At 42.9% G+C, this 27,775-nt stretch overlaps 1 protein-coding gene across 1 annotated transcript in view; it reads right to left on the bottom strand.

The window, feature by feature from the left end:
* Positions 1 to 18,310, bottom strand: part of NPAS2 (neuronal PAS domain protein 2) — a 150,238-nt gene extending 131,928 nt beyond the window's left edge. Inside the window, exon 1 of the mRNA XM_089681261.1 lies at positions 17,668 to 18,310. Coding sequence (XP_089537387.1) covers positions 17,668 to 17,852 — 185 coding nt within the window. The 5' untranslated portion in view covers positions 17,853 to 18,310. The remainder of the gene's footprint in view (positions 1 to 17,667) is intronic.
* Between the last annotated feature and the right edge of the window lie 9,465 nt (positions 18,311 to 27,775).

The raw sequence follows: 27,775 nt of genomic DNA on the forward strand, positions 1-27,775 counted from the left end.
TGGTGCAACAATGAATAATTACCCTAAGCCAGTAAAAACAGGCTCTCCTCAGATAATGGATGAAAGCACTCTCCAGGATCCTAATTATTCCTGTTGCCTCTCCTCCATAACCCTCATAGAATAAACCAGGGATTAGAACTGATGGTGTAGCAGATAAATAACATTTTATTAGGTAGCTTACATATAAAAACCGAAGAGAACAGCTTCCAAATACAAAAAGACAGCTCAAGTGTACTCCTTATTGGGAAAAACAGCGTGTTCCCAACTCCAAGGTGGCCACGACAGCACTTCCGGTTCTGTGTGAGTGCGTCAGACGTCACGTGTTCCGACGCGTTTCATCACTTCCTGGACTTATTCACAAGGGATTTTGGCACTTTGTTGATTTGTATAAAAGGTAATACACTATCTTGAGTTTATTTTTTTGAGGTACATGAAGAATTTGGAAATATCACGTTGGAGTAATTAAAGAAAGACACTATTTGTTTTGGACGTGGAAAAGACATTGTCATACAGAGACAATTTTATAATATTTGTTGGACATTCTTTGATTGGGACATTTATGCTTTGGGACACTTATTATTATTTATTGCATATTTATTGATTTCTGTATTTTTTTATCTTTATATTTTTTTTTTTTTATTAATATTTTTTTCATTTAGTATATTCATTCACTGAGAAACGTTCTTTACGATTTATGTTGACTTTCAAGGGTGAAAGTTGTTTACTTTTTTTTTAGGGTGTGGGAGTGATTGGTACAGTTGGGATTGTGCAGAGCATTGGTTTACATGTTCAGAATTCACTTGAATAGGTCATATTTGGCAGAAGTACTGCCTACTCAAGTGAGGATAATGTTTGCCACACGAATGCAAAAGCACCGGAGCTGCGACATGTTGCCTTTGCAGCTTAAAAAGGGGGGGGCGGCAAACAAGTTTAAACTAGGCCTAAATATTAGTGTACCATGAAACATGGTCCAAAAGACAGCATTAGCAAGAAGGTATTCACTGTACACTGCAGTTAATTTAGCCTTCCCTCCTACTTGAAAACTGAAGACTTTAAAGCTTGAGAATAACAGTTTGAAAGGCATTAACAAGTTAAAGAGGAGAGGTTTCCATCTGCTTAAAAGGTAATGACTTCTGTTGTTTTAAATGTTGATGGCACCAAATAAGGGTGTGAACACTTTCGCACATGGAGCCAATATGTACAGTCATTTCATTGAAACCGATTGCACACATTTCACAAGTAGCCAGTTGCCATCATTATACAGAAACAAATCCATCTGCAAACCGCACTGAAAAAGAAGCCATATCCTGGTATAAAGCATCAGTACAATATTAAATAGAAGGAATGCAATAACTCGCCTTTTAAATGTTGCTCCCTTCCACCCGCTGTTCTTATATTTGCTCCATACAGTTTCAAATAAATATCAATGGAAACAGTTTTGAAACTTTTTCCAAGTGGTCATATGACTGTAGGGCCCACTTTGAGTGTGTCTGTCCATGGAGGGCTAACAACGCCATTGAATCTGTAGAGCAGTGACGCCATCCATAGCTTGAAGGCATGCTGACCCTAAGAAAGGTAGAGCTTGTTCACACTGCCTGCATGCTAAAACACTCCATATTGGTGTGCAGCCTGCTGTCTGTTTCACCAGGCAGTGAGGTATGATGTGTTGTTTCCATGAATTGCACAGTTTACATATTTTTGTCTTTTTTTTTTTACTTTTATTGGAAATGTACAAAGTTTACACTCTATTCAGGTGTGTGGGTGCACTATGCTGCAGTAACTTCCAATGCCTTCCAGCGCAGCATGTCGGCATTTGTCCACACCACAAACCACATCAGCTTTGTGGTGGGAACAGGGTATAAAGAACACAATAATATTCTATGTGCCCTTTCATAGACCTGTGTTTTACAGGTGCACAATAATGCAGGTCTTTGCGAGCCCTTAAAAGAGATGTATGGCCAAATTTTTTTTGTCCATACTTTTCTTCTGGGTCACAGGAGTACACTTATTGCTGCACTCTTGTTACCCGCTGCCAGCTGACTTCATAGAGCTTGTCCAGGCTCTGGAAGGATTCTGACTTTAAGGTCAGGATTTACCCAGATGCCTGACTGGAAGCTGGCTGTGCCTCTCAGCACACTCCTGAGAGCCTGAGCCAGTATCTGCTGCCCCCTCCACAGCCCACCGCTCCAGTGAGCACTGAAGGAACAGGACAGAGAGCGATGATTGGCAGTCACCGCTCTCTGCTCAGTGGGGGCGGGGGGACAGCTGCAGTATCACACTGATGCTGCAGCCATATAGGTGAATATGATCGTTTGTTGTTTTGAATTCTCACACTTGCCTTTTAACACTATCCAGCCAAACAGACTGGCACACTTGTTGGAGCTTTCTGGTCACTTGAGCAGTTAGAAAAAAATAAAAAAGGTGTTAGCATTAAAGCAGAACTACAAACCAAAAATGCAATTAATTTATTTTTAATATTCAAAGCAAATTCACCCGTCCATCCATATCTCCATGCTTTTTTTGCTTAGAAATCACTGAGCATTTCTGTCCGTGGCCATCTTGAGTAAGGGCAGTTGATTCGTTTAGCATTTACTTCCTGGACTCCATCTGCCCTTAGCTCAGGCATGCAGACAGGAGGGTGTGCTTAGCTGAGAAAACCCCTCCTTCCCTCCTAAAGACTCACAGGATGTATGACATAATTTCCCTATACCTGGAAACCAAGAAGTAACTGAAGAAATGTAAAAAAAAAGTTTAAGCTTGGGTTCACACTGATGCAGTGCGGAATTCGCACCAGATTCTGTACGTTTTCTGCACTGCATCATAATCGCACCCCATTCACACAAACCATTGCCGGTGTGTATTTTAAGTTAACAACACCCCAAAATCAGTTTGCAAAACGCGGTGCAATGTGCAGAATTGGATCGCTTAAGTGTGATCACCCATGCAATCCAATTCTGGTGCAGATTAAAAAAGGGTCCTGCACTTTTTGGTGCGGATGCAGTGCAATTTGTATGGCTCAAATTGGACCGCACAGAAATCGCATGTCATTTGCAGAGGAATGCGGTGCAGTTCCTGTGTGAATCACATGCGATGTGCCGCACCATTTAAAACGTGTGTTTTGTAAACAGGTAGGGGGCGCGCGCAAGGCGCACCGCTGCCCTACCTGTCCCGCCGATCACAGCCGCGGATGTCAGTCGCCGGGTCACAGCCGGTCGTTACCGGCTATGTCCCGGCGATCGGTAGCTGCAGTAGCTGTGCTTTTTGTCAGTTCCCTGACAGCTCCAGGACACGCTGATCGGGACAGAAGAGTTTCTCTCTCCCGATCAGAGGTGTTCCCTGCAGTACACACCCCTGCCCCCTATTAAAACACTCCCCTCACACAGTTAACCCTTTCCCTGAATAATAAAGTTAACCCCTTCCTCCCCAGTGCCATTAGTACAGTGTCAGTGTTTTTTTTTTTGCATTGATCACTGTATTGGTGTCACTGGGGATGTCAGTGACCCCAAGTCAGTACCCCCCAATGTCAGAATGTCCGCCGCAGTCCCGCAGTCCTGCAATAAGTCGCTGATTGCCGCGATAAGTCACTGATCGCCGCCATAAGTCGCTGATCGCCACCATTATTAGTATAAAAAAAAACCCTAAAAATCCCAGTATCTTTCCCGCCATTTGTTAACGCTATAACTTTCACGTAAACCAATTAATTTACACGTATTGGTTTTTTTTTTTAGCAAAGACATGTCGCAGAATGCATTTTGGCAGAAATTTATGACTAAATTTGATTTTTTTATTTTTTTTTTACTGGACATGTTTTATAGCAAAAAGTCCAAAATATTGTTTTTTTCCTCAAAATTGTCAGTCTTTTTTTTTATAGCGCAAAAAATAAAAACCGCACAGGCAATGAAATACCACCGAAAGAAAGCTCAATTTGTGGGGAAAAAAAGGATGTAAATTTCATTTATGTACCATATTGCATGACTGCGCAATTGTCTGTTAAACTAGCGCAGCGCTGTATAGCAAAAAAATGGCGTAAATTGCAGTATCTATACCATAGTTTGTAGACGCTATAACTTTCACACAAAGCAATCAATATACACTTATTGGGATTTTTTTTACCAAAAACATGTAGCAGAATACATTTTGGCCTAAATTTATAACCAACTTTGAGTTTACTATATATTTTTTATAGCTGAAAGTAAAAAATATTGTTTTTCTTCAAAATTTTTGGCCTTTTTTTGTTTATAGCGTGAAAAATAAAAAGCGCACAGGTGATTAAATACCACCAAAAGAAAGCTCTATTTGTGTGAAAAAAAGGACATAAATTTCGTTTGGGTGCAGCATTGCATGACCGCGCAATTATCAGTTGAATTAGTGCAGCGCCGAGTAGCAAAAAGAGGCCTGGTCATTAAGGGGGGTAAATCCTCTGGAGGTCAAGTGGTTAAACATGTAAATATGATATACTCTCCCATATATTTACTAATGATAGCAGCATAAGGATCAAAAATAGTCAATGTTGATTGACAGACTGAAGTTCCCCTTTAATATTTATTAGAAACTGTATGCAGTGGGGAGGTAATGTTTTACCACTTGAAGACCAGACCATTATACCCCCTTACAGTCCAGGCTATTTTTCAGCTTTCAGTGCTTTCACACTTTGAATGACAATTACTCAATCATGCAACATTGTACCCAACTTAATTATATATCATTTTTTGAGACAGATAGAGCTTTGTTTTGGTAGAATTTAACCACAACTGGGTTTTCTTTATTATATAAAGGAAAGAAGTCCCAAAAAATCTCTGTTATAAAACGTTGTCAATAAATGATCATTCTTAATAAATTTAGGTCAAAATGTATTCTGCTACTTTTTTTGGTGAAAAAAAAAACCAAATCAGTGTTTATTATTTATTCTGTGTGAAAGTATGTTTATAGAGTCTACATACTATGGTACATACAGTATATTTGAAAATTGATAAATCCTGATGTACTGACTGCCTATCTCATTTCTTCAGACACTAAAATGCCAAGACACTGTACTGCTCAGGGGGCTAGGAATGTTTTTGTTTTTTTACACTTATGAGTGCTTACTGCAGTCTCGATCACTACAGTAAGTGATCAGTTTCCTCTGACAGCCCAATGGCTGAGAGAGGAAACAGCTCAAACGCATGCAGCCTTTGTTTACATGTGTGATCACTATGATTGGCCCTGTACCCTGAATTTTGGTCCGCTGTGTCCACCCCAGAGGGCATAACATGTATTCATGCATTTCTTAAATACATGTACAATTCCATGATTTGTCTGTGTTTACAAAACACTATAGGGTAAATGCAGCCTTAAAACGGTATTAAACCCAAAACAAAAATGTTATATATTGCAGCTTACTAATCATTAGATGTGGTGGCTGCATTAGTTTTCTTTTCTACTTGTTTTTTCCCCTCTGTTTTCACCTGGTAATCTGGCCAGTAACACAACTGTATTAGAGTGCCCCCATTGTGGATGAAGGAGCACAGGGGGCACAGCAAACAGCAGCACTGTCAGTCTGGGGGGAGGGGAGTGTTAGATAAACTAACATATTTACATACAAACAAATTGAAGCCAAACTCCAGCTAATACTTTATAATCAGTTACCACAAACAGTTTTTTTCCTTTTGGGATAAAGGTTTTACATAAATAAAAGCTTATCATTGTAAGCACTCCTGCTAGTGTTAAATGGTTTGCCTCATCCACGTAAACTGATACATTCTACTTGAGAGCTTGTTTTTTTGAAAATTTACAGACTTACTGGCTGGACCACCACATGCAAATAAAAGAAAAAAAGCCTAAAAAAGAAAATGAATGCAGCCATCCTATGTAAGAATTGGTAAGCTTCAATATAATACATGTTTTGCTTTTGGTTTCATTACTGCTTTGAAGCTAAACTCAGGGAAAACCAAAAGTCTTCCCTTGAAAGTGGGGCTAAAGATAATAATGTTAGACCTAAACAAAGAGCACAAAATAATTAATAATTATTTGGAAGCATCTGCGTTTTTTAATTTTAGTGACACCAAATGCTCATTTATGTCTAGGGGGAGCAGCTACAGCAGTTTTACTTTCCCGAGCCTCTGCTCCTGCAGGTTCCTTCCGCATTGCTAGACTGATCCCTGCAGCCTCTTTTTGCCTATGCTCCAACAATCAAAGGGCCTCTCATGTCATCAAGGCTGAATCAGAACCCAAAGCCCTGCACTAGATGTGAAGATGCTGAGGGACAATCCACTGCTGAAGAATGGGGGACAGCCATATGCCGGGACAGCAGAGGATTAGGTAAGTAAAAGTGCTTTTACTGTCCCCTAGACTAAATGAGCAATTAACCCTTGAAGTGCATGCACAGCCCAGTGTGTGCGCTTTTCATTTTCCTGAAGTACAGCTTTAACCACTTGCTGCCCGCCCGCAGTACATGTAGCGGCTCCAGCAAGCCAGGCAATGTACCTGTACATCGCTGACAAACATCCGGGTTTTCCCCTGCTGACCTGTGCTGTGATTCACCACAGTACGAGTTTGTCAGCAGGTCCCAGCCAATGATTTTTGGCTGGGACCTGCTGAGTAGTTGTAGCCAATCACAGCAGGACCCCGAGTCTTGTTTGGTAAACACAGACACAGGATCTTCTCTGTTCTTCTCTTCCTGAACCCTTCTTGGTTTAGGAAGAGAAGAGAGACACATTACAGTGAGGCTCCATTCACAGTAGGGTGTTTCAAATTGCAGGCGGAATCATCGCAATTCTTCCCGCAATTTGAAAATGTGCTTTGAAAATGTGAAAATGCGGTGCGTTTTTGCTGCGATCACGGTGCGTTTTTCTGCGCAACAAATGCTCTGCAAACAAAATTGTGCGACACGCAAAAATGGCTTCTTTTTTGGGCATCACGCATCCCGTGATTTTTGTTTTGTGCGATCGTGGCAAAAACGCCCTGCATTTCAGGTGTCATGCAAATGAATGGAACCTCAAAACACAATTGCGAATTTTCACATTTTCACAGTGCGTTTTCAAATTGCAATTCCACCCGCGATTTGAAACGCCCTAGTGTGAGTGGAGCCTGAGTAAAAGCAGCACATACACACCCACATGGCCACCTCTGATAGATTGTACACAAAACCATAGCGTTAACATAATCAGACCTGATCTCTGCTAGCACTAGCAGGTTACTTTTATTTCTAGCACTTAAAAGCACTCCCTGACAGCCAGTTGCTTTTTTTCTGTAGTTGCCACAAGGTACCTGTAAATTTAGTGCCCAAAATGTCCCAAAAAGTGATGAGGTCTACAGGATTCTGAACATGTCAGATAAGAGTGAAGGGGAAGCCTTCAGCTCAGAATACAAACCTGTAGAGGGTAGTGGCACCCCGACAGGTAGCTCAGACAATGGAGAAGAAGTCCCTGCTAAAATCAGGAGTACCCAATCCCAGGTTGCTGCAGTGCTAGAAACACATAATTATGCTCATATGCAGCAGAGTGCAAGTGCTAGCACTGCACAATATTCTGGTGATCTGACAAGCAACAGCAGGCTAGTACATCCCATCATTTTACACACCAGCACTGCAGCATTTCATGGCAAAGTGGCAACCGAATTTCAGCACAGACCCGTAGAGTGCAGAGTGTCTTTCCCGATGTTCTTGTAAATCCTATCTGACAGCCCCTAGATTCAGCAACACCCGTTATACCACCTTTCACAGCCCAGCCCAAGGTTCAGATGGCAACATCAAACTTAAAGCAGAGCTCCACTCAAAAGGGGAAGTTCTGCTTTAAGCCCTCATCCCCAGCTCTTCGTTACGGATTGGCACTTTTGGGGAGCAGGGGGGGAGCAGGTACCAGATTTTGACAGGTATAGCAAAATTAGATAAAAAAGTGGGATGCCTGACAAAGGAAATTATTCAAATTGAGTCCCAAAACTGGGTAACTCAAAACTTAGCTTCAAATAACAATGGCTGACTCACTGGCATCCACTGGCATAGAGGTTCCAATGAGAACAACCGCGGCTAAACAGGAGACCAAATTTATTACAAAGTCAAATACAAAAAATATATAATGGGGAAATATTGTGTCCGACACCTTCACCACACACAGACAGACAAAAAGATGATGATACAAGAAAATAGACCACGCTCCAGGATCCCGGCAACTCTAGCATGCACCAAGAGGATCAAAAGGGACAGGACAATTGTCAGGGCAGGAACGCTGGAACGGGCAGGCAGGCCTATGGTACGGTCACGCTGCGACTGACGATAGCCACTACCCACAGACCGGAGTCCCTCAGGGCGCGGAGTCTAAGCCCCAGGCTACCCTTCACCAGGGCCCCTGATGGTGGGGATGGACTTGACGCAGCCTGAGACCAGGTCGCGGCCCCCGAGTGACCCCAGCTGCGATAACGACTGCCGCCAATGGCGTACAGCTGGTGGGAGCTAGATGGGAACACGAGTAGAGTAGTCAGACAAGCCGGGTCAATAACAACGGAGCAGACAGTACTAGACGGTAGGCAAAGAATACTCAGGTCACGGGCCGGGTTCAGCAACGGGAGGTCAGGCAAAGGGTTAACACAGAGAATAGTCTTGTCAAAGCCGAGTCGGTTACCAGGAGAGCAATGGGAACACCACAAGAGCTTGCAACAGGGCAACATACAGGACACAAGTACAGAGCACACTTGCAGACAGCAGGTTTAAATGTGCTCAACCACACCCTTCTGAGGAGGAGCCGCAGAAGCCTGAAGGCATAAAGGTTCCCACCATGCTTTGCAGAAAACCAAGATGGATGCCAGCTCATGGAGATGCACAAGCTCTGAAGAAAGGTAGGACCTTGACAACAATATGACCTGAAATTAGGTGAATGAATATAAAGATGGAAATAAGATATAGCCATAAATGAAGACAAAAGCATAATGCAATATCGGCAATACAATTAACATCAAAAGAAAATTATGGTATGATAGTCACATAGGGTAAATTGATTTGAGACCATGCGTGATGTCATGCTGTAGCATCAGAGTATGTGAGATTTTGAACAGGTACCTGCTCCCACTCCCTCTGCGATTGCCTAGGCGATCAGAAGTAGAAGTTCTCCTACCCCTCCTCCCCAGTCTTCTTGGACACGTCAGGTCCCAGAGGACTGCAGGACAATTCACAATGTGCAGCGCCACTCGCACATGCGTGGAGGGCACCCGGCTGTGAAGACGCAAGCTGTCACAGCTTGGTGCCCACACTTAAGATGCCAGGGACACAGAATGGCCAGTAATCCCGGCTGCAGTGAGGACAGTGCTGGATTCTAGGACAGGTGAGTGTATGTTTTGTAAAAGTCAGCAGCTACAGTTTTTGTCGTTTCTGACTTTTATTTTTTTCACCAAAACTTGTGACAAAAAATAAAATCTTTCATGGACTCAACATGCCTCTCAGAAAATACTTTGGAGTGTCTACTTCCCAAAAAGGGGTCAATTGGGAGGGGTTTGTACTGCCCTGGCAAGCACCCCAAGAAATGTGACAGGCAGTCAGAAAGTAAAAGCTGCATAAATTCCAGTATACAGTATATACCGTAGTTTGTAGACACTATGTCAGGGATCTCCCCGATCCCCACCGCGATGGTCCCGGCGCAGGCGCAGTGCGCCGCCCTGTGCAGGGACACGGACACTAGGTCTGGGCCGGCCGCGGCGTTCAAGTTCGCGCATGCGCAGTAGAAGCCGCGGCCGCCCGCTGGGCACCAATGGCAGCGCAGGGCGGGATATTTAAATGGCCCTGAGCTGTCATTCAGTGCCTTCTGGTCTTACCTGCATCCTGTGAACCTGTGAACCTGTACCTAGTAAGTTATTTGACCCGGATTGTTCTTGACCTGCTGATTTCTCCTGCCCAGACCCTTGCTTCGCCTGACCTCTCTTCTGAATGCCCCTCATTAGATCTGACCTGCTGTTGCTGACCTGGCGTGTGACCCGACGATTCTCTGCCCACTCCCTTGTACCACACCGTCCTCTACGTTACCGACTCGGCCCGTCTGACTTCGCACTTGCTCAGCCGTACATCCATCCCATCGGGGTTACCCGACCTCCTCATATCAGGCTCTCCCTGGTTGGAGCCCCTGGCGAACACCCCTACCACTGACGGGTGTGCTCAGTAGTTGCGACCTGGTCTCGGGGTACTCAAAGTCCATCCCCACCATCAGGGGCTCTGGTGAACAAGCACCCTGGGACTTAGACTCCGCGCTCTGGGCACGCCTGACCAGTGGAGTGCTAGTGGTGCCGCTAGGCGGTCCCTCACACACTATACCTTTCACATAAACCAATTAATATGCACTTATTTGGATTTTTACCAAAGACATGTAGCAGAATACATTTTGGCCTTAATTTATGATGGAATTTGAGTTTATTGGATATTTTTTATAACAGAAAGTAGAAAATATTGTTTTTTTTTCTAAATTTTCAGTCTTTTTTTGTTTATATAATAAAAATAAAAAACCCAGTGGTGATCAAATGCCATCAAAAGAAAGCTCTATTTGTGTGAAAAAAAGTGTTATGATTTAATTTGGTTACAGTGCTGCATGACTGAGCAATTACCAGTTAAAATAGCGCAGTGTTGAATAGTAAAAAATGCTCTTGTCATGAAGGGGGTAAAACCTCCCGGAGCTCAAGTGGTTATAGTGGAATGCCAGCCTCAACCTAACAAGTCTTGAAAATGTCACCTCCCCTTTCCTAACACCTATGTCGACTATCCTGTATAAGAAAGATGTATATACTTACCGATTTTCAGCCTGCTCTGCTCCACTCATGTGATCCCCTGTGCCAGTCAGTGGCGGCTGCAGAAAGAGGAGCGAGCACTCAACAACGGATGGGAATGCCTGGGAGTGGTGACATCATCCATAGGCTCCCATGTTCCTGCCATCGTCAGCGCTCCTTCCTCTCCCTTGCAGCCACCCACGGAATCCGGGACCAGAGTGGCCTGAAAATAGGTAAGTATTCAGGTTTTCCCATCTGTCGTTGAGCACCTTTTGCTCTCCCCTGCAGCTGACACAGGAGATCACTTGACCATACCTGGGTGAGCTGAAAATAGGTAAGTAAATTCATCTTTCTTATACAGGTCAGCCAGCATAGGTGTTAGAAGGGAGGAAGAAGTGTTTTTAAGACTAGTTAGATTTAGCCTTGAATTCCACTTTAAAGACTACATTCACCTTTAGGAGCATGTACTATGTGAGCAGAAGAGTGGCTAAAAGGTTAGCACTTCCACCTGGCAGTACTAGGGTCATTGGTTCAAATCCCAACCACGGCACCTCCTGCCTGGAGTTTGCATGTTCTCCCTGTGCCTGCATGGGTTTCCTGCAGGTATTCCGGTTTCCTCCCACACTCCAAAGACATGATGGTAGGTTAACTGGCTCCTGTCTAAATTGGCCCTAGTATGTGTATGCATGAATGTAAGTTAGGGACCTTAGATTGTACACCCCTTAAGGGTTAGGGACTGATGGGAATGTACAATATATACAGTTGTGTTCAAAATAATAGCAGTGTGTTGAAAAAAGTGAATAAAGCTCAAAATCCTTCTAATAGCTTTTTTTTCCATACACACAAATGCATTGGGAACACTACACATTCTATTCCAAATCAAAACATGAAGAAAAATATATAAAATTTGTGTTGTTCCTCTAAAAAAATGTAAGAAAAGTGAATATTAGACTGTTCAAAAAAATAGCAGTGTTTGTATTCTTCTTTACAAACTCAAACATTCACTATATAAACTGAAAAATGTTTGAAGATTTTGCTTTCCTTTGAATCACTTAATTAATATTTAGTTGTATATGCACTGTTTCTGAGAACTGCTGTACATCTGTGTTGCATGGAGTCAACCAACTTCTGGCACCTGTGAACAGGTATTCCAGCCCAGGATGATTGGACTACATTCCACAGTTCTTCTCTATTTCTTGGTTTTGCCTCAGAAACTGCATTTTTGATGTCACCCCACAAGTTTTCTATTGGATTAAGATCCGGGGATTGGGCTGGCCACTCCATAACGTCAATCTGGTGGGTCTGGAACCAAGATGTTGCACGTTTACTGGTGTGTTTGGGGTCGTTGTCTTGTTGGAACACCCATTTCAAGGGCATTTCCTCTTCAGCATAAGGCAGCAAAACCTCTTCAAGTATTCTAATGTATTCAAACTGATCCATGATCCCTGGTATGCGATAAATAGGCCCAACACCGTAGTATGAGAAACATCCCCATATCATGATGCTTGTGCAACCATGCTTCACTGTCTTCACAGTGTACTGTGGCTTGAATTCAGTGTTTGGGGGTCGTCTGACAAACTGTCTCCGGCCACTAGACCCAAAAAGAACAATCTTACTTTCATCAGTCCACAAAATGTTGCGCCATTTCTCTTTAGGCCAGTCAATGTGCTCTTTGGCAAATTGTAACCTCTTCAGCACGTCTTTTTTTCAAAAGTGGGACTTCTTGCAGATAGCTTGGCTTCACATAGGCGTCTTCTAATTGTAACAGTACACACAGGTAACTTTAGTCCTTGCCATTTTGGCTATTCTTCTAACCATTTGAATGGTAGTTTTTCGCTTTCTTCCACGTCTTTCAGGATTTGGTTGCCATTTTAAAGCATTTGCGATCATTTTAGCTGAGCAGCCTATCATTTTCTGCACTTCTTTATATGTTTTCCCCTCTCCAATTAATGACCCATTTTCCTCAGAATTTCAGCAAGAAATGCACTGTAACCAGCATGTACAACATTTGCTGCCTTCCTTCCTTAAATAAGGGCAATAATTGCCACCTGTTTTTCAAAGAATGAATGACCTCACTAATAGAACTCCACACTGCTATTATTTTGAACATGCCCCTTTCAATTAGTGATTCAATTACACAGAATCAGCAGCATGCATGTCATGACTGTTGGGTCTGTTGGATTTCTATTACTCTACTACGCCTGCTAGTAAATTATTTGCCATGTAGAAATATCATTTCTGCCAAAAACAGTGATTGATCAGGTTAGTGATGTCTGACTGCTATTATTTTGAACACAACTGTATATGTAAAGAGCTGCATAAATTCACAGTGCTATATAAGTACTTGAAATAAATAGAGATAATAACAATAAATATGCTACACCCTTATTTAGTGTGTGACATATAACATGCTCCTATGCACCAACCTCATGCCGCCAGCACTCCCATCTCTGAATCCTCTCCCCGCACTTGCTGTCACATTTTAAAAAGTGTGGTTCAGCATGACTCTGCCCACACAGCTACATCATTGATTCACAGACTCCTGTGAATGAAAAAACTACAATTATCTTTCACCGCAACTGACAGACTTGTAGTTTGAATAGGCTGCAAGTGTGCTGCTCAGCATGCTCACAGTCCATTCAGTCTTCCTCTATCTTTGTAACTCAAAGCTTTTTTGGGGATACAAGCACAAAGCTAGAGGAAGACAATTGTAAAAATATGGGCATTTATTTATTTATTTGAAAGGTGAACTTTAAAATGGTTGTAAACCCTTACATAAACCCAGTGAAGTGATTGGCCTCAGGTGATACACAGCGATTAAACAAATCATTCTATATAAGTTACACCTGTTGATTTGCAGTCTTCTTTTCTCTACATAACTTCAAATTCCAGAATTTATAAAGTTTGTCTGAGCTTTCAGAAAAAAGGGCGGGGGCTGAGATAACATTTTGCAGAGCTTAGTGAGCTGATTGGAGGGAAGATACACAGCCCCCCTTCACATAGCACACAGGAACAGAGCTGATGCTGTCAATCACAGGCTGTGTGCTGGAGTTCTCTCCTCAGCACCATTTTTCTCTTGGTGTCAGGAAAACTTGTCAGAAGTGACTCATACAGATAACAAAGGAATGAGGCAGCTGGCAGAAATGACTTTTACACACATCCACACTCCACTTAAAGCAGAGTTCCAGTCACACTGTAAACAAATAAAAGTCACACTGTAAAAAAATAAAAGTTGGCAGCTTCAAAAATTGTAGCTGCTGACTTTTAAAAAAACAGCTACTCACCTGTCCTTCGATCCCCCACTGTCATCCCCGCAGCCCGTTTCACCGGCCTTCTGGAGTTCCTGTCACCAGCATCGTCAGTGTGGGCACCCGGCTGTGACAAATTGCAGCTTCACAGCCGGGTGCCCACGGCGCATATGCGAGTAGCGCTGTGCTTTCTGAATGGTCCTTTAGTCTTCTGGGACCTGTCATGTGTGGAGGGATGGGGGGAGGAGAACCGCTTCTAACTGCCTAGCACCTAGGTACCTGTCAATTTTGTGTACCCGTTCCCCAAAGGTGACAATCCTTAATAGGGAATGGGGGACTAGTCTTTAAAGCAGAACTTTCCCTTTTGGGTAAAGCTCCGCTTTAAGGACCAGACTTTTTCAGACACTTTTTGTTCACATGTAACAATCTTTTTTTTTTTTTGCTATAAAATTACTTAGAATCCCGAAACATTATATAATTTTAAAGCAGAGGCCCTAGACAATACATTGGTGGGTTTTGCAATTTTGTATGTCACACAGTATTTGCGCAGTGGTTTTTCAAACATAAATTTTTGTTTTTATTTTTAATGCGAACAAAACACAAAACATGACACAATTTTTTTGTTAAATATAAAAGATGATGTTGCATCAAGTAAATAGAAACCAAACATGACACACGTTAAAATTACTCACGCCCTTGCAATGGAGACAAACAACATCAATTTTATTATGCACGATTTTACGGGTTACCACTTTAGATTGACATAGGAGGTCTGGTGCTAGAATTACTGCCTATGGTCTGATATTCACAGTGATACCTCACATGTGTGGGACAAACACTGTTTGTGTGTGTGTGTGGGACGGATGCGTGCATTTGCCTTTGCGCGCAAGCGGCACTTTAACGAGGCACTTTTTTTTTTTACACTGTCTCTTTAGAAAACATTTTTTTAATCATTTTTATTGCTGTCACAAAGAATATAAACATCCCTTGTAACAACAATAGACAAGTGACAGGTACTCTTTAAGGAGGGATCTGAGGACAATTTGAACCGAGTTCCAGCTGTTTTTGTGTTTATTAAAAGTCAGCAGCTACAAAAGCTGTAGCTGCTAACTTTTAATAAACACACACTTACCTGTCCCAGAGTCCAGCGATGTTCTCATCCGTGCGGTCCCTTCTCTCCTTCTGTCCTCCACGGTGTCGGCATCTTGCACTGCGCCTCCTAATTGGTCCAGCAGTCTTCTGGGATCTGTGAAAGTTCCCAGGAGTTTGCGGGAGGGAGGGGGGGCTGAACTTCCGCCTCACTGCGACGCAGTGAACTGAGTTGGAAGTGGGAGCAAGTACCTGTCAAAACCAGGTATCCCCCCCCAAAAGGTGCTAAATATGGTAGTGGAGGGGGGGAGAAGGCAAATAAGCGGAGCTTTTGCTTTTGAGTTGAACTCCCCTTTAACGGAGCCGAACCATGCTGATCCGGTCCTTGTTTAGCTCCATGACTAGCTGGTAGCAGGAAATCCCATTAAAGCGGCGGAAGTGACTGGTCAGCAAGTGGCTGTGGAGCAGCCTTCACTAAATGGCAGACCATGGTCTGGATCCAGACCTACTGAAAGCTCAGTCCGGACCAACAGCCCACCATTCTGCTCTGCTGGATCCTTACTAAGCTGCAGTCATTGGTTGTTACAATTGCCAGCATCATAGCAACCAATGATTTCACGTGTGTTCCCCACCCCCTGCAGTACACTTCTCCCAGCTCTATAGGGAGACTCTGACCCCTGGTTCACATATCCGTGTTCCAGCGGGCCACGTTTTGCACAGGCACGAGAGCCCATTTATTTGAATGGATTCCCGTGCCTCGGGACACGCAGGGAAGAAGTCCCTGCACTTCTTCTGAAAACATAGCCCACACGGGAACCTCGGTTCCCAGTACGGTTGCGATTTCCAGTTCAGACGGAGTTCCATTAGAATTAATGGCACCCGCCCGCGGGTCCCCATTCTTCTGTGTGGGTGGTGCGGCTGCACGGATTTTTGTGCGGATCTGCAGCGGCACCACCTGCACATATGTGAACCTAGCCTTATAGGGGAAACTGATGTATGGGGGCACTCTGATAGGGACACCTGATTTAAGGGGCACCCTGCTGGTAACACCTGATATGAGGACACACTGATGGGGGAACCTCATGTTTGGTGACACCTGATGTATGGAGGTACTCCGATGGGGACACCTGATATAAGGGGATATTCTGATGGAGACACCTGATATAAGGAGGTACTCCGATGGGGACACCTGATATAAGGGGGTACTCTGATGGGGACACCTGATATAAGGGGGTACTCTAATGGGAGCAACTGAACTAAGAGTTAAGCTGGCTATACACGTATAGATTTCATTCAAGAATATTCGTTTGATTTTCTAATTGTTAGTGGGGTCAAATCAATGTTCGTTTTCAACAGCAGTGATGGGAACACCTGATATAAGGGGGTACTCTGATGGGGACATCTGATATAAGGGGGTACTCCGATGGGGACACCTGATATAAGGGGATACTCCGATGGGGATACCTGATATAAGGGGTTACTCTAATGGGAGCAACTGAACTAAGAGTTAAGCTGGCTATACACGTATAGATTTTGTTCAAGAATTTTTGTTTCAAGAATATTTGTTTGATTTTCTAATTGTTAGTGGGGTCAAACCAATGTTCGTTTTCGACAGCAGTGATGGGAAAATTCAAAGGGGCAGGAAGGAAAACTTTTCTTGATCAAATGAATTTTCGGCCAGTGTATGTGTTTTTCGTTCAGAAATGCCATTCATTTTAAAGTCAAATGTTAAAAACAAAAGACAATTTTCAAACGACATTCGTCCATTCATTGCATGTTCAATGAATTTTCATACGACTTTTCTTAGGAATATTCACGTCTGAAAATGGCCAGCTTTACTCTGATGGGGATACCTTATGTAAGCTGGTTCTTTTTTCTTTTACTTGAAAAAGAGAGATTCGGACCTTGGCTGGAAGAAAATTTTAGCAATTGAACCTTCTTGAATTTGAATTCATTATCCCTGCTATAGAGGTTTTGTTCATATTTCATATTTAATGTTTACAAGCACTTTAAAGCTGCATTTACACTATTTAGTTTAGTGAACACGCACAAAATGATGGGATTTTTGGATGAGCTAACGAAACGCATGAAAATGCATGTCACACTTGTCACAGTGGCATTTGAGGCAAATTTAGCAAGCAAACATAGTTTTTCAGATTAAAAACACACTAGTTGAACCTAAAATGGTGGATGAGCTACTTTGCCACGTCTGATGTGAAAAACAAGTGGTTGAAATGTAGGCACAACTCCTGGCATTGGGTGTCATAAGGTGAGCGGGTTATTGTACTGTCTTTCCTTCTACTTTTTAGTTATAAGAGTGGCCATAACTTCACCTGAAAGTAGCCATATGTCTCTGGCTCCGTCTGCTGAGTGTGACTGAGCCCCGCAGGTTCCGCCTAGAAGTGGTAAACTTAGTTGTGGCATGACTGAGCTCTGCCTGCAGGACTGAGCTCTGTATACTGGACGGAGCCCTGTATACTGGACGGAGCCCTGTATACTGGACGGAGCCCTGTATACTGGACGGAGCCCTGTATACTGGACGGAGCCCTGTATACTGGACGGAGCCCTGTATACTGGACTGAGCTCTGTATACTGGACTGAGCCGTGCTCTTACCTGGCAGCGCTGCGGCGCTCGGACGTTGGGGTGCTCCTCAGGCGGCTCCTCTTGCTCAGTACAGTGCTGCTGTCCGCTGAAGCGAGCTGTGTGAGGGTTGAACCGCGGGAAGCAGCTTCTTCCTCCCCCAAAACGCTGTCCGAACCCTTCACAGTGGCCTTGGCTCTATAGATGCTATATCTCATGGTGTGAGGGGGCGCCGCATGCCAGGCTCAGCGGGCAGCGCAGTGCCAGACGTGAGGAGAAGAGGCGGCAATCCAGGGTCCCCTCACTCATGGGCTGCATGATGAGCTGGGTGCCAAGTTCCTGCGCCTGTCACAGGAGACATGAGAAGTCCTACAGCAGCAACAGCAGCAGCCTGTCCCCTTCCATCTTCTCTTCTGCTGAGACGTGTGAAGAAGTCACCATGAAGAAGAAGAGAGCCCACCTTAACCAGTCCTAGGTCACCTATGGCACCACAAGTAGAGGTGGGCAGCTATAGGAGTGTGAGGTGCCTGTTAGCTGTGGAAATGAGTCAAGGAATGATAAAAAGCACTCTTTAATAGCATGAGAGGGAGGAAAAAAAGGAAGGACTACAAATCCCCAGTGTAGGCGGTGGTGAGAAAGGAAAGCTCGCTGGCTGTCAGGCACAAGTGCAGGAAATGTTCCACTGACCTACATATTTCTCCAAACATACGTGACCTTTTTTTTTCTGCTGTGTGGGAGGAAAACAGGGAGGATCCAAGGCTAAGGGAGCCAGTGAAGGGAGAACATCGAGAACACAGCACAGGGAGGGTTCTGCTCTCTCTCTCAGCAAGTCACAGCTGGCAAAATGTTTTTTTTTGGAATCTTTCCCTAAAAGACAGCTCTTCTAGATGTAACACAAGAGAGAGGGGGTCCTGATCCCAAGAGCTTGCAATGTATCGGCAGAGCCTGCAATTGTCATACATCAGACTGGCAGCTGCAGAGTTCACCGCTTCCCTTATTTGTGTGGCGAGCAACAAGGGGTTAAAACTCATGTCGTTGCACAATCCTATCATTAAACGATGTGCAAAATTTAAACAATGTAGGATGGAATCTGTCACAAGCATTTACGTCACTTTTGTCTTTTTGAATATCCTGTGTAATGTAGTTTTATCACTTGTTGATCCTGCCAGTTGGTTTGTTGTTTTTCCACTTTATCAGGGTGACAACTGTTTGTTTGTTTTAGGTTGCTTTCACACTGGGTGGATTCTATATGGATTCTGTTCCAATCAGCTCACGGGTCCCCTGCTGATCAGAGCTGATACATCTGTGTCTGCTCAGTTTCTAAGGAGCAGACATGGACAGAGCCCCCTCTGCGCTATGGACCACTGGATGAAAATGGACTCTGCCTGTCTGTTTACATCCAACTACCCTTCGATCTGCCTATACCAGGAGTGCTCAACTTGTGGCCCTCATACGATTGCCACTTCATCCCTTTAAAACCAAACATGTAACAATTACACAGGTTCTGAGGCTAATTTAATGCAGAGAAGGCACTAACTGAGTTTAATTAACACCTTAATCAGCTACAGAACCTGTGTAATTAGTATGAGTTCAGTTTTAAAGGGATGAGGTTGCAACCATAGGCTCTTGGAGACCTCTGATGTGGCCCTCAACCTCAAAGCAGGGAAGCGCATGTGTGGGGTTGGCAACCAGTTGATTGCAATCTGGGCATGCCGACCCTTCATCTCAGAGTGCATCGAGCCAGCAGCATGGAGGAAGGTGGATGCGGAGGGAGCAGTAGCTGCATAAGCCAATGCCTCCTCTGTATCACCGGCTCCTGTCCCAGATGGAGTGATACCAAGTGCACTTCACCTGGGACATTTCTAGCAGTCTGGAGACGAACAGCAATGCCAGCAGAAACTGGAAGAGGAAAATAAGGTCAGTGTAGTTATCAACACTGCACTTCTGCAATGGATATATTAGCACCAATAAAACTATTAAGCTGCTTTCACTTTGATCCATGGGTGTAGCACAGTGCACCCGTGGGGTTTTGGCAGGTTAGCTTTACTGAGCCATAGACTTCTATTGTATTCTGCAAGTTTGGTGCGTGTTCAGTAAATACACCACTCCCGCAAGATATAATAGAAGTCTATGGCAAAGTGCAGCTAACCTGCAGGAAAGTTGCAGGTGCACTGCACCCATTCTGCGGATACATCGCAGGGCATCAGTGTGAAAGCATTCTTATAGGGGGCTCAGGACAGTAAACAGCTTATATACATTTGCAGTTTGGGGAGCAGTAAAACCTCATAGTTAAGATGTGTTTTTTCCACCCCCCGCCAACCACTGGCGTAGTGTCAGGGGTCACCCTATGCTCCAGGGGGCCTGTGCTGTCCCCCACCCCGTTTTACACTTGGAAAGGAAGGGAGCGGTAAAACCCCATAGTTAAGATGTGTTTTTTCTACGCCCCCTGCCAACCACTGGTGTAGCGTCAGGGGGTGCCCTATGCTCCAGGGGGGCCGTGCTGCCCCCACACACTCTGTTTTACACTTGGAAAGGAAGGGTGGTGGGGGCGACATATACAGGAACCCATTTTCTCCATTTTCCTCCTACAACCACTGAAAGACTGCTTCTCCTTGTCTCCCTCCTGCCGCCAATCAGCGGCGGCAGGAGGAAATGTTCGTTGTTATATAAAATTCAAAATTCTGAGACATTTCATTTCATCATGGCCCGTGACCAATTAACAAATCACTTAAGTGGCCCTCACTCTTCAAAAGGCTGAGTACCCCTGGTCAAAGGAAGATGAATCCCCTTTGGGGTTTTTTTTTGTGGTTTACAAGTCCGTTTACACCTGCGTCTGCATAGGAAGGCATGCATCTTCCGATCAGGACCACCTGAAAAACTGACAGGCAGACCTGTTCGGACCCACCCAAGTGAACCAGTCTGTGGACAGTATTGTGTGAAGCTGGCCATAGATGGATTGATATTAGGCCAGTTAAGCAGGGACCTTCCAAAATTCATTCCATGCTTGTCCATGCTCGTTCGGTAGTCAATCATTAGATCAATTTTGTTGCATGAGCTTGTTGGAAAATTTTTCTCAATCATCCGATTACAGCCACTAATCAGTACTTTCTGACAAAATAGAGTCCTATTGTCAAAATACAATGTCCCAGCATATATAATTCCTTTATCTATCTTGGTTGACTTGTACATGTAGTTTTAAATAGGCTGTGAGTAAGATTAACAAATCTGTGTTTTTTTTTTTTTTTTCAATCCCCTCTAACCTGGTTTTCCAGGTTGTGCTCAATAAGCATATCCCCACACCTAGGCAATCCAATATCATGCTACAGTGATTTGCAGCTTCACTGCTCCCATCTGGCCCCACACCACCATCTTGTTATGTGGTGTTATCGGGAGCCAGATGTATTTTCCTGGTTCTTGCAACTGTCCAATAGGAAGAAGGGTCAGCCACACTCCGGAGGATAGATTAATATAGTGTGTATATATTGATCCATAGGACACACAAAACACCAGGACATGAATACAGGACCTGTTAATTCGCTTCACAGGATCTTGTGCTTAATCATAACAAAGAAAACAACAAAAGTGCTGTCTTATATAGGTATTAGTTAATGAAGAACACCTGTCCTAATCAGCAGTCCTGAGGGTACACCTACTAATACATTGAAACAAGACACATACAATCATTGTATCAAAAGTAGTGATCTCAAAGAACAAGAAAGTAAGAAAAAAGGAAAGTGAAGTAAAATAAAAAGATAAACAAAGAAAGAGAAAAAGAAAAATGGATAAAAATAGTTGAAAAAATTATAAATGAAAAATAGAATAATAAACACAGATAAAAGTGAGTAAATATCCCAAGAAGATATGGGCTAAGAAGCCACATTAGTAAATAATCAAAATTTAAATATAAATATATGCAAAAAACACATGTCTACTTGGGATAACATCACAAAAAACCATACACATTCAGACCGGGTTATATAAAAATGTCATAAAAAGAAATCTATACCAAAAGTAATGCATCGAAAAACAACACATCAATAAACAAAAGAAACGCATCAAAAAAAAAAAAAAAAAAAGGAAAATCACAAAGGGAGAAAAGAGATGGTAGTAAAGATGTAAGGTGCATGATGTGCCCAAATGAACGTGCATCCAAATAAACTAAGTAATGAAATATATGAAAGGATACATATACATACATATAAACAACTCGATAAGCATAATAAAATACATATATACACACATAATATATATATGGATGCACACACATGTGCATATACACACACATGCATCTATATGCAGGGGTGAAGGGAATACTAGAGACATGCTCTTTATCAATCATAAAAATGTGATGTCCCATTCATGGTTCAAACCCTGTGGGATACGTGTATTTAGATGGAATATCCAGAATACCTCCTTTTTGCACAACCGCAAAAACGTATCCCCACCTCCTTTGAAAGGACATATTTTTCAATGACCTGTACTGCCTTAATATCTCCTGCATGACAATTATTGAATTGGTGGGCCACACTAGTAGAAAGATGTCTATCTATACTATATAGATGTTCATAAAAACGATCCCTTAAGCATCTGGTCGTACGTCCCACATACTGAATATTACAAACTTTTCTCTTTTCCTCCTTTCTTGTTGTTCTTTGAGATCACTACTTTTGATACAATGGTTTTATATGTCTTGTTACAATGTATTAGTAGGTGTATCCTCAGGACTCAGGAGTGCTGATTAGGACAGGTGTTCTTCATTAACTAATACCTATATAAGACAGCACGTTTGTTGTTTTCTTTGTTATGATTAAGCATGAGATCCTGTATTCATGTCCTGGTGTTTTGTGTGTCCTATGGATTAATATATACACACTATATTCATCTATTCTTCAGTGTGCGGCTGACCCTTCTTCCTATTGCATCCTGTGTTGTGGCGAGCCAGAGCCTGCACCTGTTGTGGATCGATCTGGATTGTTTGCCTGAGCGGTATACCTTTTTTTTGGATTCTTGCAACTGTCCCCTTGATGATTCACGTGCATCATGGTGTGTCATCAAGGGGCTGGTTGTAAGAACCAGAGAGGGACAGCCGATCCAGTGCAGCAGCACAGTTTTAAATGTCGACCCCCAATCCTCCTATCATGCTTGGGTATAGAAGCCTGAGGGTTATGTCTTTCTTGTCTAGGCGAGAAATATGGAACTGTTGGCCACATGAAGAAAAGTTCAGGCTCCCAGCGGATCTCTGAGAGGCTGAGCCAGGTGCCTATCCAGGCATCTAGGTGGATCCTGACCATATAGTCGACCTTTGCCAAGCCTGGACTGGCTGAGTGACGCCACCCATGAACTTTAACCTGCTGTCTACTGAAGACGGGTAACAGGAGTGCAGAATGAACTGCCCTCCTGTGACCTACAGGAGAAGTACAGACAAAAAAGCTTTGGCTATACTTCTCGTTTAATCACTGCAATACCGGGCACTTTTACCACCTTTCTGCCCAGGCCAATTTTCAGCTTTCAGCGCTGTTGCACTTTAAATGACAATTGCGCGGTCATGCAACACTGTACCCATATGAAAATTTTATAATTTTTTTTTCACACAAATAAAGCTTTCTTTTGGTGGTTGTTTAATCATCACTGAGTTTTTTTAAATTTTTTTTCTAAAAACAAAAAAACCCCTGAAACTTGAAAATAAAAAAAAAAATTTTTTCGTTTCTGTTATGCAATTTTGCAAATAACATTTCTTCATAAATTTAGGTCAAAACGTATTCTGCTACACTTCTTTGGTGAAAATACCCCAAATTAGTGTATATTATTCAGTCTAGAAAATTTATAGAGTCCACAAAGCAAGGTATATATATCTGACAATCAATCCTGATGTATTGACGGCCCATCTCATTTCTTGAGGTCCGAAAACGCCTGGATAGTACAAATACCCCCAAATCACCCATTTTTGGAAACTAGATAGTTCAAGGTATTTATTAAGAGGCATAATGAGTTTTTTGGAGGTTGTAATTTTTTTGTTACAATTTTTTTGAAAAAGTAAGGAAAAAAAAATCACAATTTTTTTTTTTTTTTTTTTTTACATATTGTCACCAGTCCAGTACAGTGTTATTATATAACTGGTGTGGCGGCGGTCAGATACACTGACTGGTGGCAGTATGTATTAATAATAATAATTTAATTTGTATTTTTTTCAAATTTTTCTATTTTTTTATTTTTTATTACATTATTTTTTTTTACTATTTTTTTCAACACACTGACCAAAGCAATACAATGTTACCATAGTAACAATGAACTACTCTGGGCAAGTGATCAGGATTTTTTTTTTAACACATTATGATTGCTAATACCAATGTATTGCACTGATATTTCCAATCGTTACTGAATTAAACTGATTAATTCAGTCTTTTGTTGTGATTAGCTGGGATTGGGAAAAGCTCATCACATGATACAGATGGGCTGTGATTGGCCCTGTCTGTATCATGTGATACAGATAACAACATAATTGTATACAATGGATAGCATGACAAGAAGCCATCCGTTGTATAGAATTGACATGCGATCTGCTGTGATTGGTCACATGACACTGGCAACGGGCTGGTTTAGTGATATGTCATCGGTTGTGTCCTGTGGACAGATGACAGATCGCTCTGCTACGTGGCTCATTTTGACAGGACGTCATCTGATGCCCAGTCACAACAAGGAGTGTCCCGCCAGGCCTATAGCAGATTGATGGCGTTAAGGTGTTAGGCTAGGTTCACATCGGTGCAGGTGGTGCCGCTGCGGATCTGCATGAAAATCTGTGCAGTCGCACCACCCACACAGAGAAATGCGGACATGGCATGCCACCCGTACTGGAAAACACAACCGTACTGGGAACCAAGGTTCCCGTGCGCGCTGCATGGACGACTTCTCTGCGTGTCATGGGGCATGGCTGCATATATGTGAACTGGGTGTAAGGGATTTCCGGCAAGACGAATCGCGATTAGAAATGCACATAGGAACTCCTGGAGAAGAGTTGTTGGTTGTGCGCATGCATGCAGAAATGCGCGATCGCGCACGTGCACACGCACGGCAAAGATTGGCGCCAGGCAGCATATTTAGAGATGTTAGATGCTGACTGGTCTTCAGCTCCCCCGTGTCCTGCTTGTTCCTGTGTGATTCCTTTGTTGCTGACCTGGTTTGTTCCTGACCCGACTCTGATTGCTCTCCTGATACTGATTCCTGACTTCGGCTCTGACCCTGACCTTGCCTTTCCTTCTGATTCTGTACTTTGCTGCCTGACTATTGATGACCCTGGCTATTCCTATGACACTGCTCCTGTCTCTTACCCTCACTACCTGCCTTGCTCTGGTGCATGCCTGGCAATGTACAAGACCTGCTCTGCTTGTTACTACTGTGCCTGGATCAGAAGATCATCAGTCTTCCAGGGTCATCATCTGCAAGAGCTGCAAACAACAACTACTGCTTACCAATCATTAGATTTGGTGGCTGCATTTTTTTAGGCCTTTACCCTCTGTTTTCACCTGGTGATCCTGGCCAGAAACAAACCTCCTGCAATTTACAGACACCAATCCGGATGAAGAATCACGGGGCAGGTTTGGACAACAGCATTGTCAGTCTAGGGGGGAGGGGGTGTTAGATGTACTAGCAGATTAAAATATACTACCAAATTGCAGCTAAACTCCAGCTAATACTCTATAATCGGCAAACAGTATTTTTTTTTGTGTGTGAAAATATTAAGGAACAAAACAGACTAAACCAAAAAAGGGGGTTAACCACTTTAATACTGTGCACTTTTACCCCCTTCCTGCACAGGCCAATTTTCATCTTTCAGTGCTCACACTTTGAATGCAACACTATACCCAAACTACATTTTTATATTTTTTTGAGACAGATACAGGTAAAACTCGAAAAATTAGAATATCGTGCAAAAGTTAATTTATTTCAGTAATGCAACCTAAAAGGTGAAACTAATATATCAGATAGACTCATTACATCTAAAGCAAGATAGTTCAAGCTGTGATTTGTCATAATTGTGATGATTATGGCGTACAGCTCATGAAAGCCCCAAATCCACAATCTCAGAAAATTGTGAAAAGGTGCAATATTCTAGGCTCAAAGTGTCCCACTCTAATCAGCTAATTAAGCCATAACACCTGCAAAGGGTTCCTGAGCCTTTAAATGGTCTCTCAGTCTGGTTCAGTAGGAATCACAATCATGGGAAAGACTGCTTACCTGACAGTTGTGCAGAAAACCATCATTGACACCCTCCATAAGGAGGGAAAGCCTCAAAAGGTAATTGCAAAAGAAGTTGGATGTCCCCAAAGCGCTGTATCAAAGCACATTAATAGAAAGTTGTGTGGAAGAAAAAGGTGCACAAGCAGCAGGGATGACAGCAGCCTGGAGAGGATTGTCAGCAAAAGGCCATTCAAAAGTGTTGGACTTTCACAATGAGTGGACTGAGGCTGGAGTCCGTGCATCAAGAGCCACCACATACAGATGGATCCTGGACATGGGCTTCAAATGTCGTATTCCTCTTGTCAAGCCGCTCCAGAACAACAAACAACATCAGAAGCGTCTTACCTGGGCTAAAGAAAAACAGACCTGGTCTGTTGCTCGGTGGTCCAAAGTCCTCTTTTCTGATGAGAGCAACTTTTGCATCTCATTTGGAAACCAAGGACCCAGAGTATGGAGGAAGAATGGAGAGGCACACACTGCAAGATGCTTGAAGTCCAGCGTGAAGTTTCCACAGTCTGTGTTGATTTGGGGAGCCACGTCATCTGCTGGTGTTGGTCCACTGTGCTTTATTAAGTCCAGGGTCAACGCAGCCGTCTACCAGGAGATTTTGGAGCACTTCATGCTTCCTTCCGCAGACAAGCTTTATGGGGATGCTGACTTAATTTTCCAGCAGGACGTGGCACCTGCCCACCCTGCCAAAAGTGCCAAAACCTGGTTCAATGACCGTAGGATTACTGTGCTTGATTGGCCAGCAAACTCGCCTGACCTGAACCCCATAGAGAACTCCATAGAGAATCTATGGGGCATTGCCAAGAGAAAGATGAGACATGAGACCGAACAATGCAGAAGAGCTGAAGGCCGCTATTGAAGCATCCTGGTCTTCCATAACACCTTAGCAGTGCCACAGGCTGATAGCTTCCATGCCATGCCGCATTGAGGCAGTAATTGCTGCAAAAGGGGCCCAAACCAAGTACTGAGTACATATGCTTGCTTATACTTTTCAGAGGTCCGATATTGTTCTATGTACAATCCTTGTTTTATTGATTGCATGCAATATTCTAATTTTCCGAGATTGTGGATTTGGGGTTTTCATGAGCTGTAAACCATAATCATCACAATTATGGCAAATCACAGCTTGAACTATCTTGCTTTGCATGTAATGAGTCTATCTCATATATTAGTTTCATCTTTTAAGTTGCATTACTGAAATAAATGAACTTTTGCACGATATTCTAATTTTTCAAGTTTCACCTGTAGAACTTTCTTTTGGTGGTATTTAATCTCCATTGGGTTTTTTATGTTTTGAGAAAAGTGAAAAATACTGAAATTTGGAAAATTTAATTTTACAAATAAGTAGTTTATCTTTATACATTTAAGCAAACATTTATACTGCTACATATCTTTGTTAAAAATAACACAAATTAGTGTATGTTGTTTAATCGGTGTGAATGTTAGAGTCCACAAGCTATGATACGTACCATTGAAATTGGTCAATTCTGTACTGACTATCTCATTTCTTGAGGCTCTAAAATGCCAGGACAGTACAAATACCACCCAAATTACCCCTTTTTGGAAAGTAGACAGTCCAGGGTACATAGTAAGAGGCATGGGGAGATTTTTCTTTGATTTCCAATTCCTTGGAAAATGAAGAAATTAAATAAAACTTGGGTTTTATTTCACAAAATTGTCATCTTAACAAGTTATTTCTCTCACACAGCATAGGCATACTTACAATTGCACCCTAAAATACATTCTGTTACTCCTCCTGAGTATGGCAATATTACATGTGTGAGACTTTTTTTCACAGCCTAGCCATGTAGAGAGGTGCAACATCCAAGGAGCACCTTCAGGTGCTCTAGGGACATAAATTACACATCTAATTTTCTGATTACCTATCACACATTTG

This window comes from Staurois parvus, unplaced genomic scaffold, assembly GCF_062004578.1.
Source record: "Staurois parvus isolate SC_StPar_1 unplaced genomic scaffold, SC_StPar_1.0 ptg000262l, whole genome shotgun sequence".
In the NCBI taxonomy this organism is placed as follows: Eukaryota; Metazoa; Chordata; class Amphibia; order Anura; family Ranidae; genus Staurois; species Staurois parvus.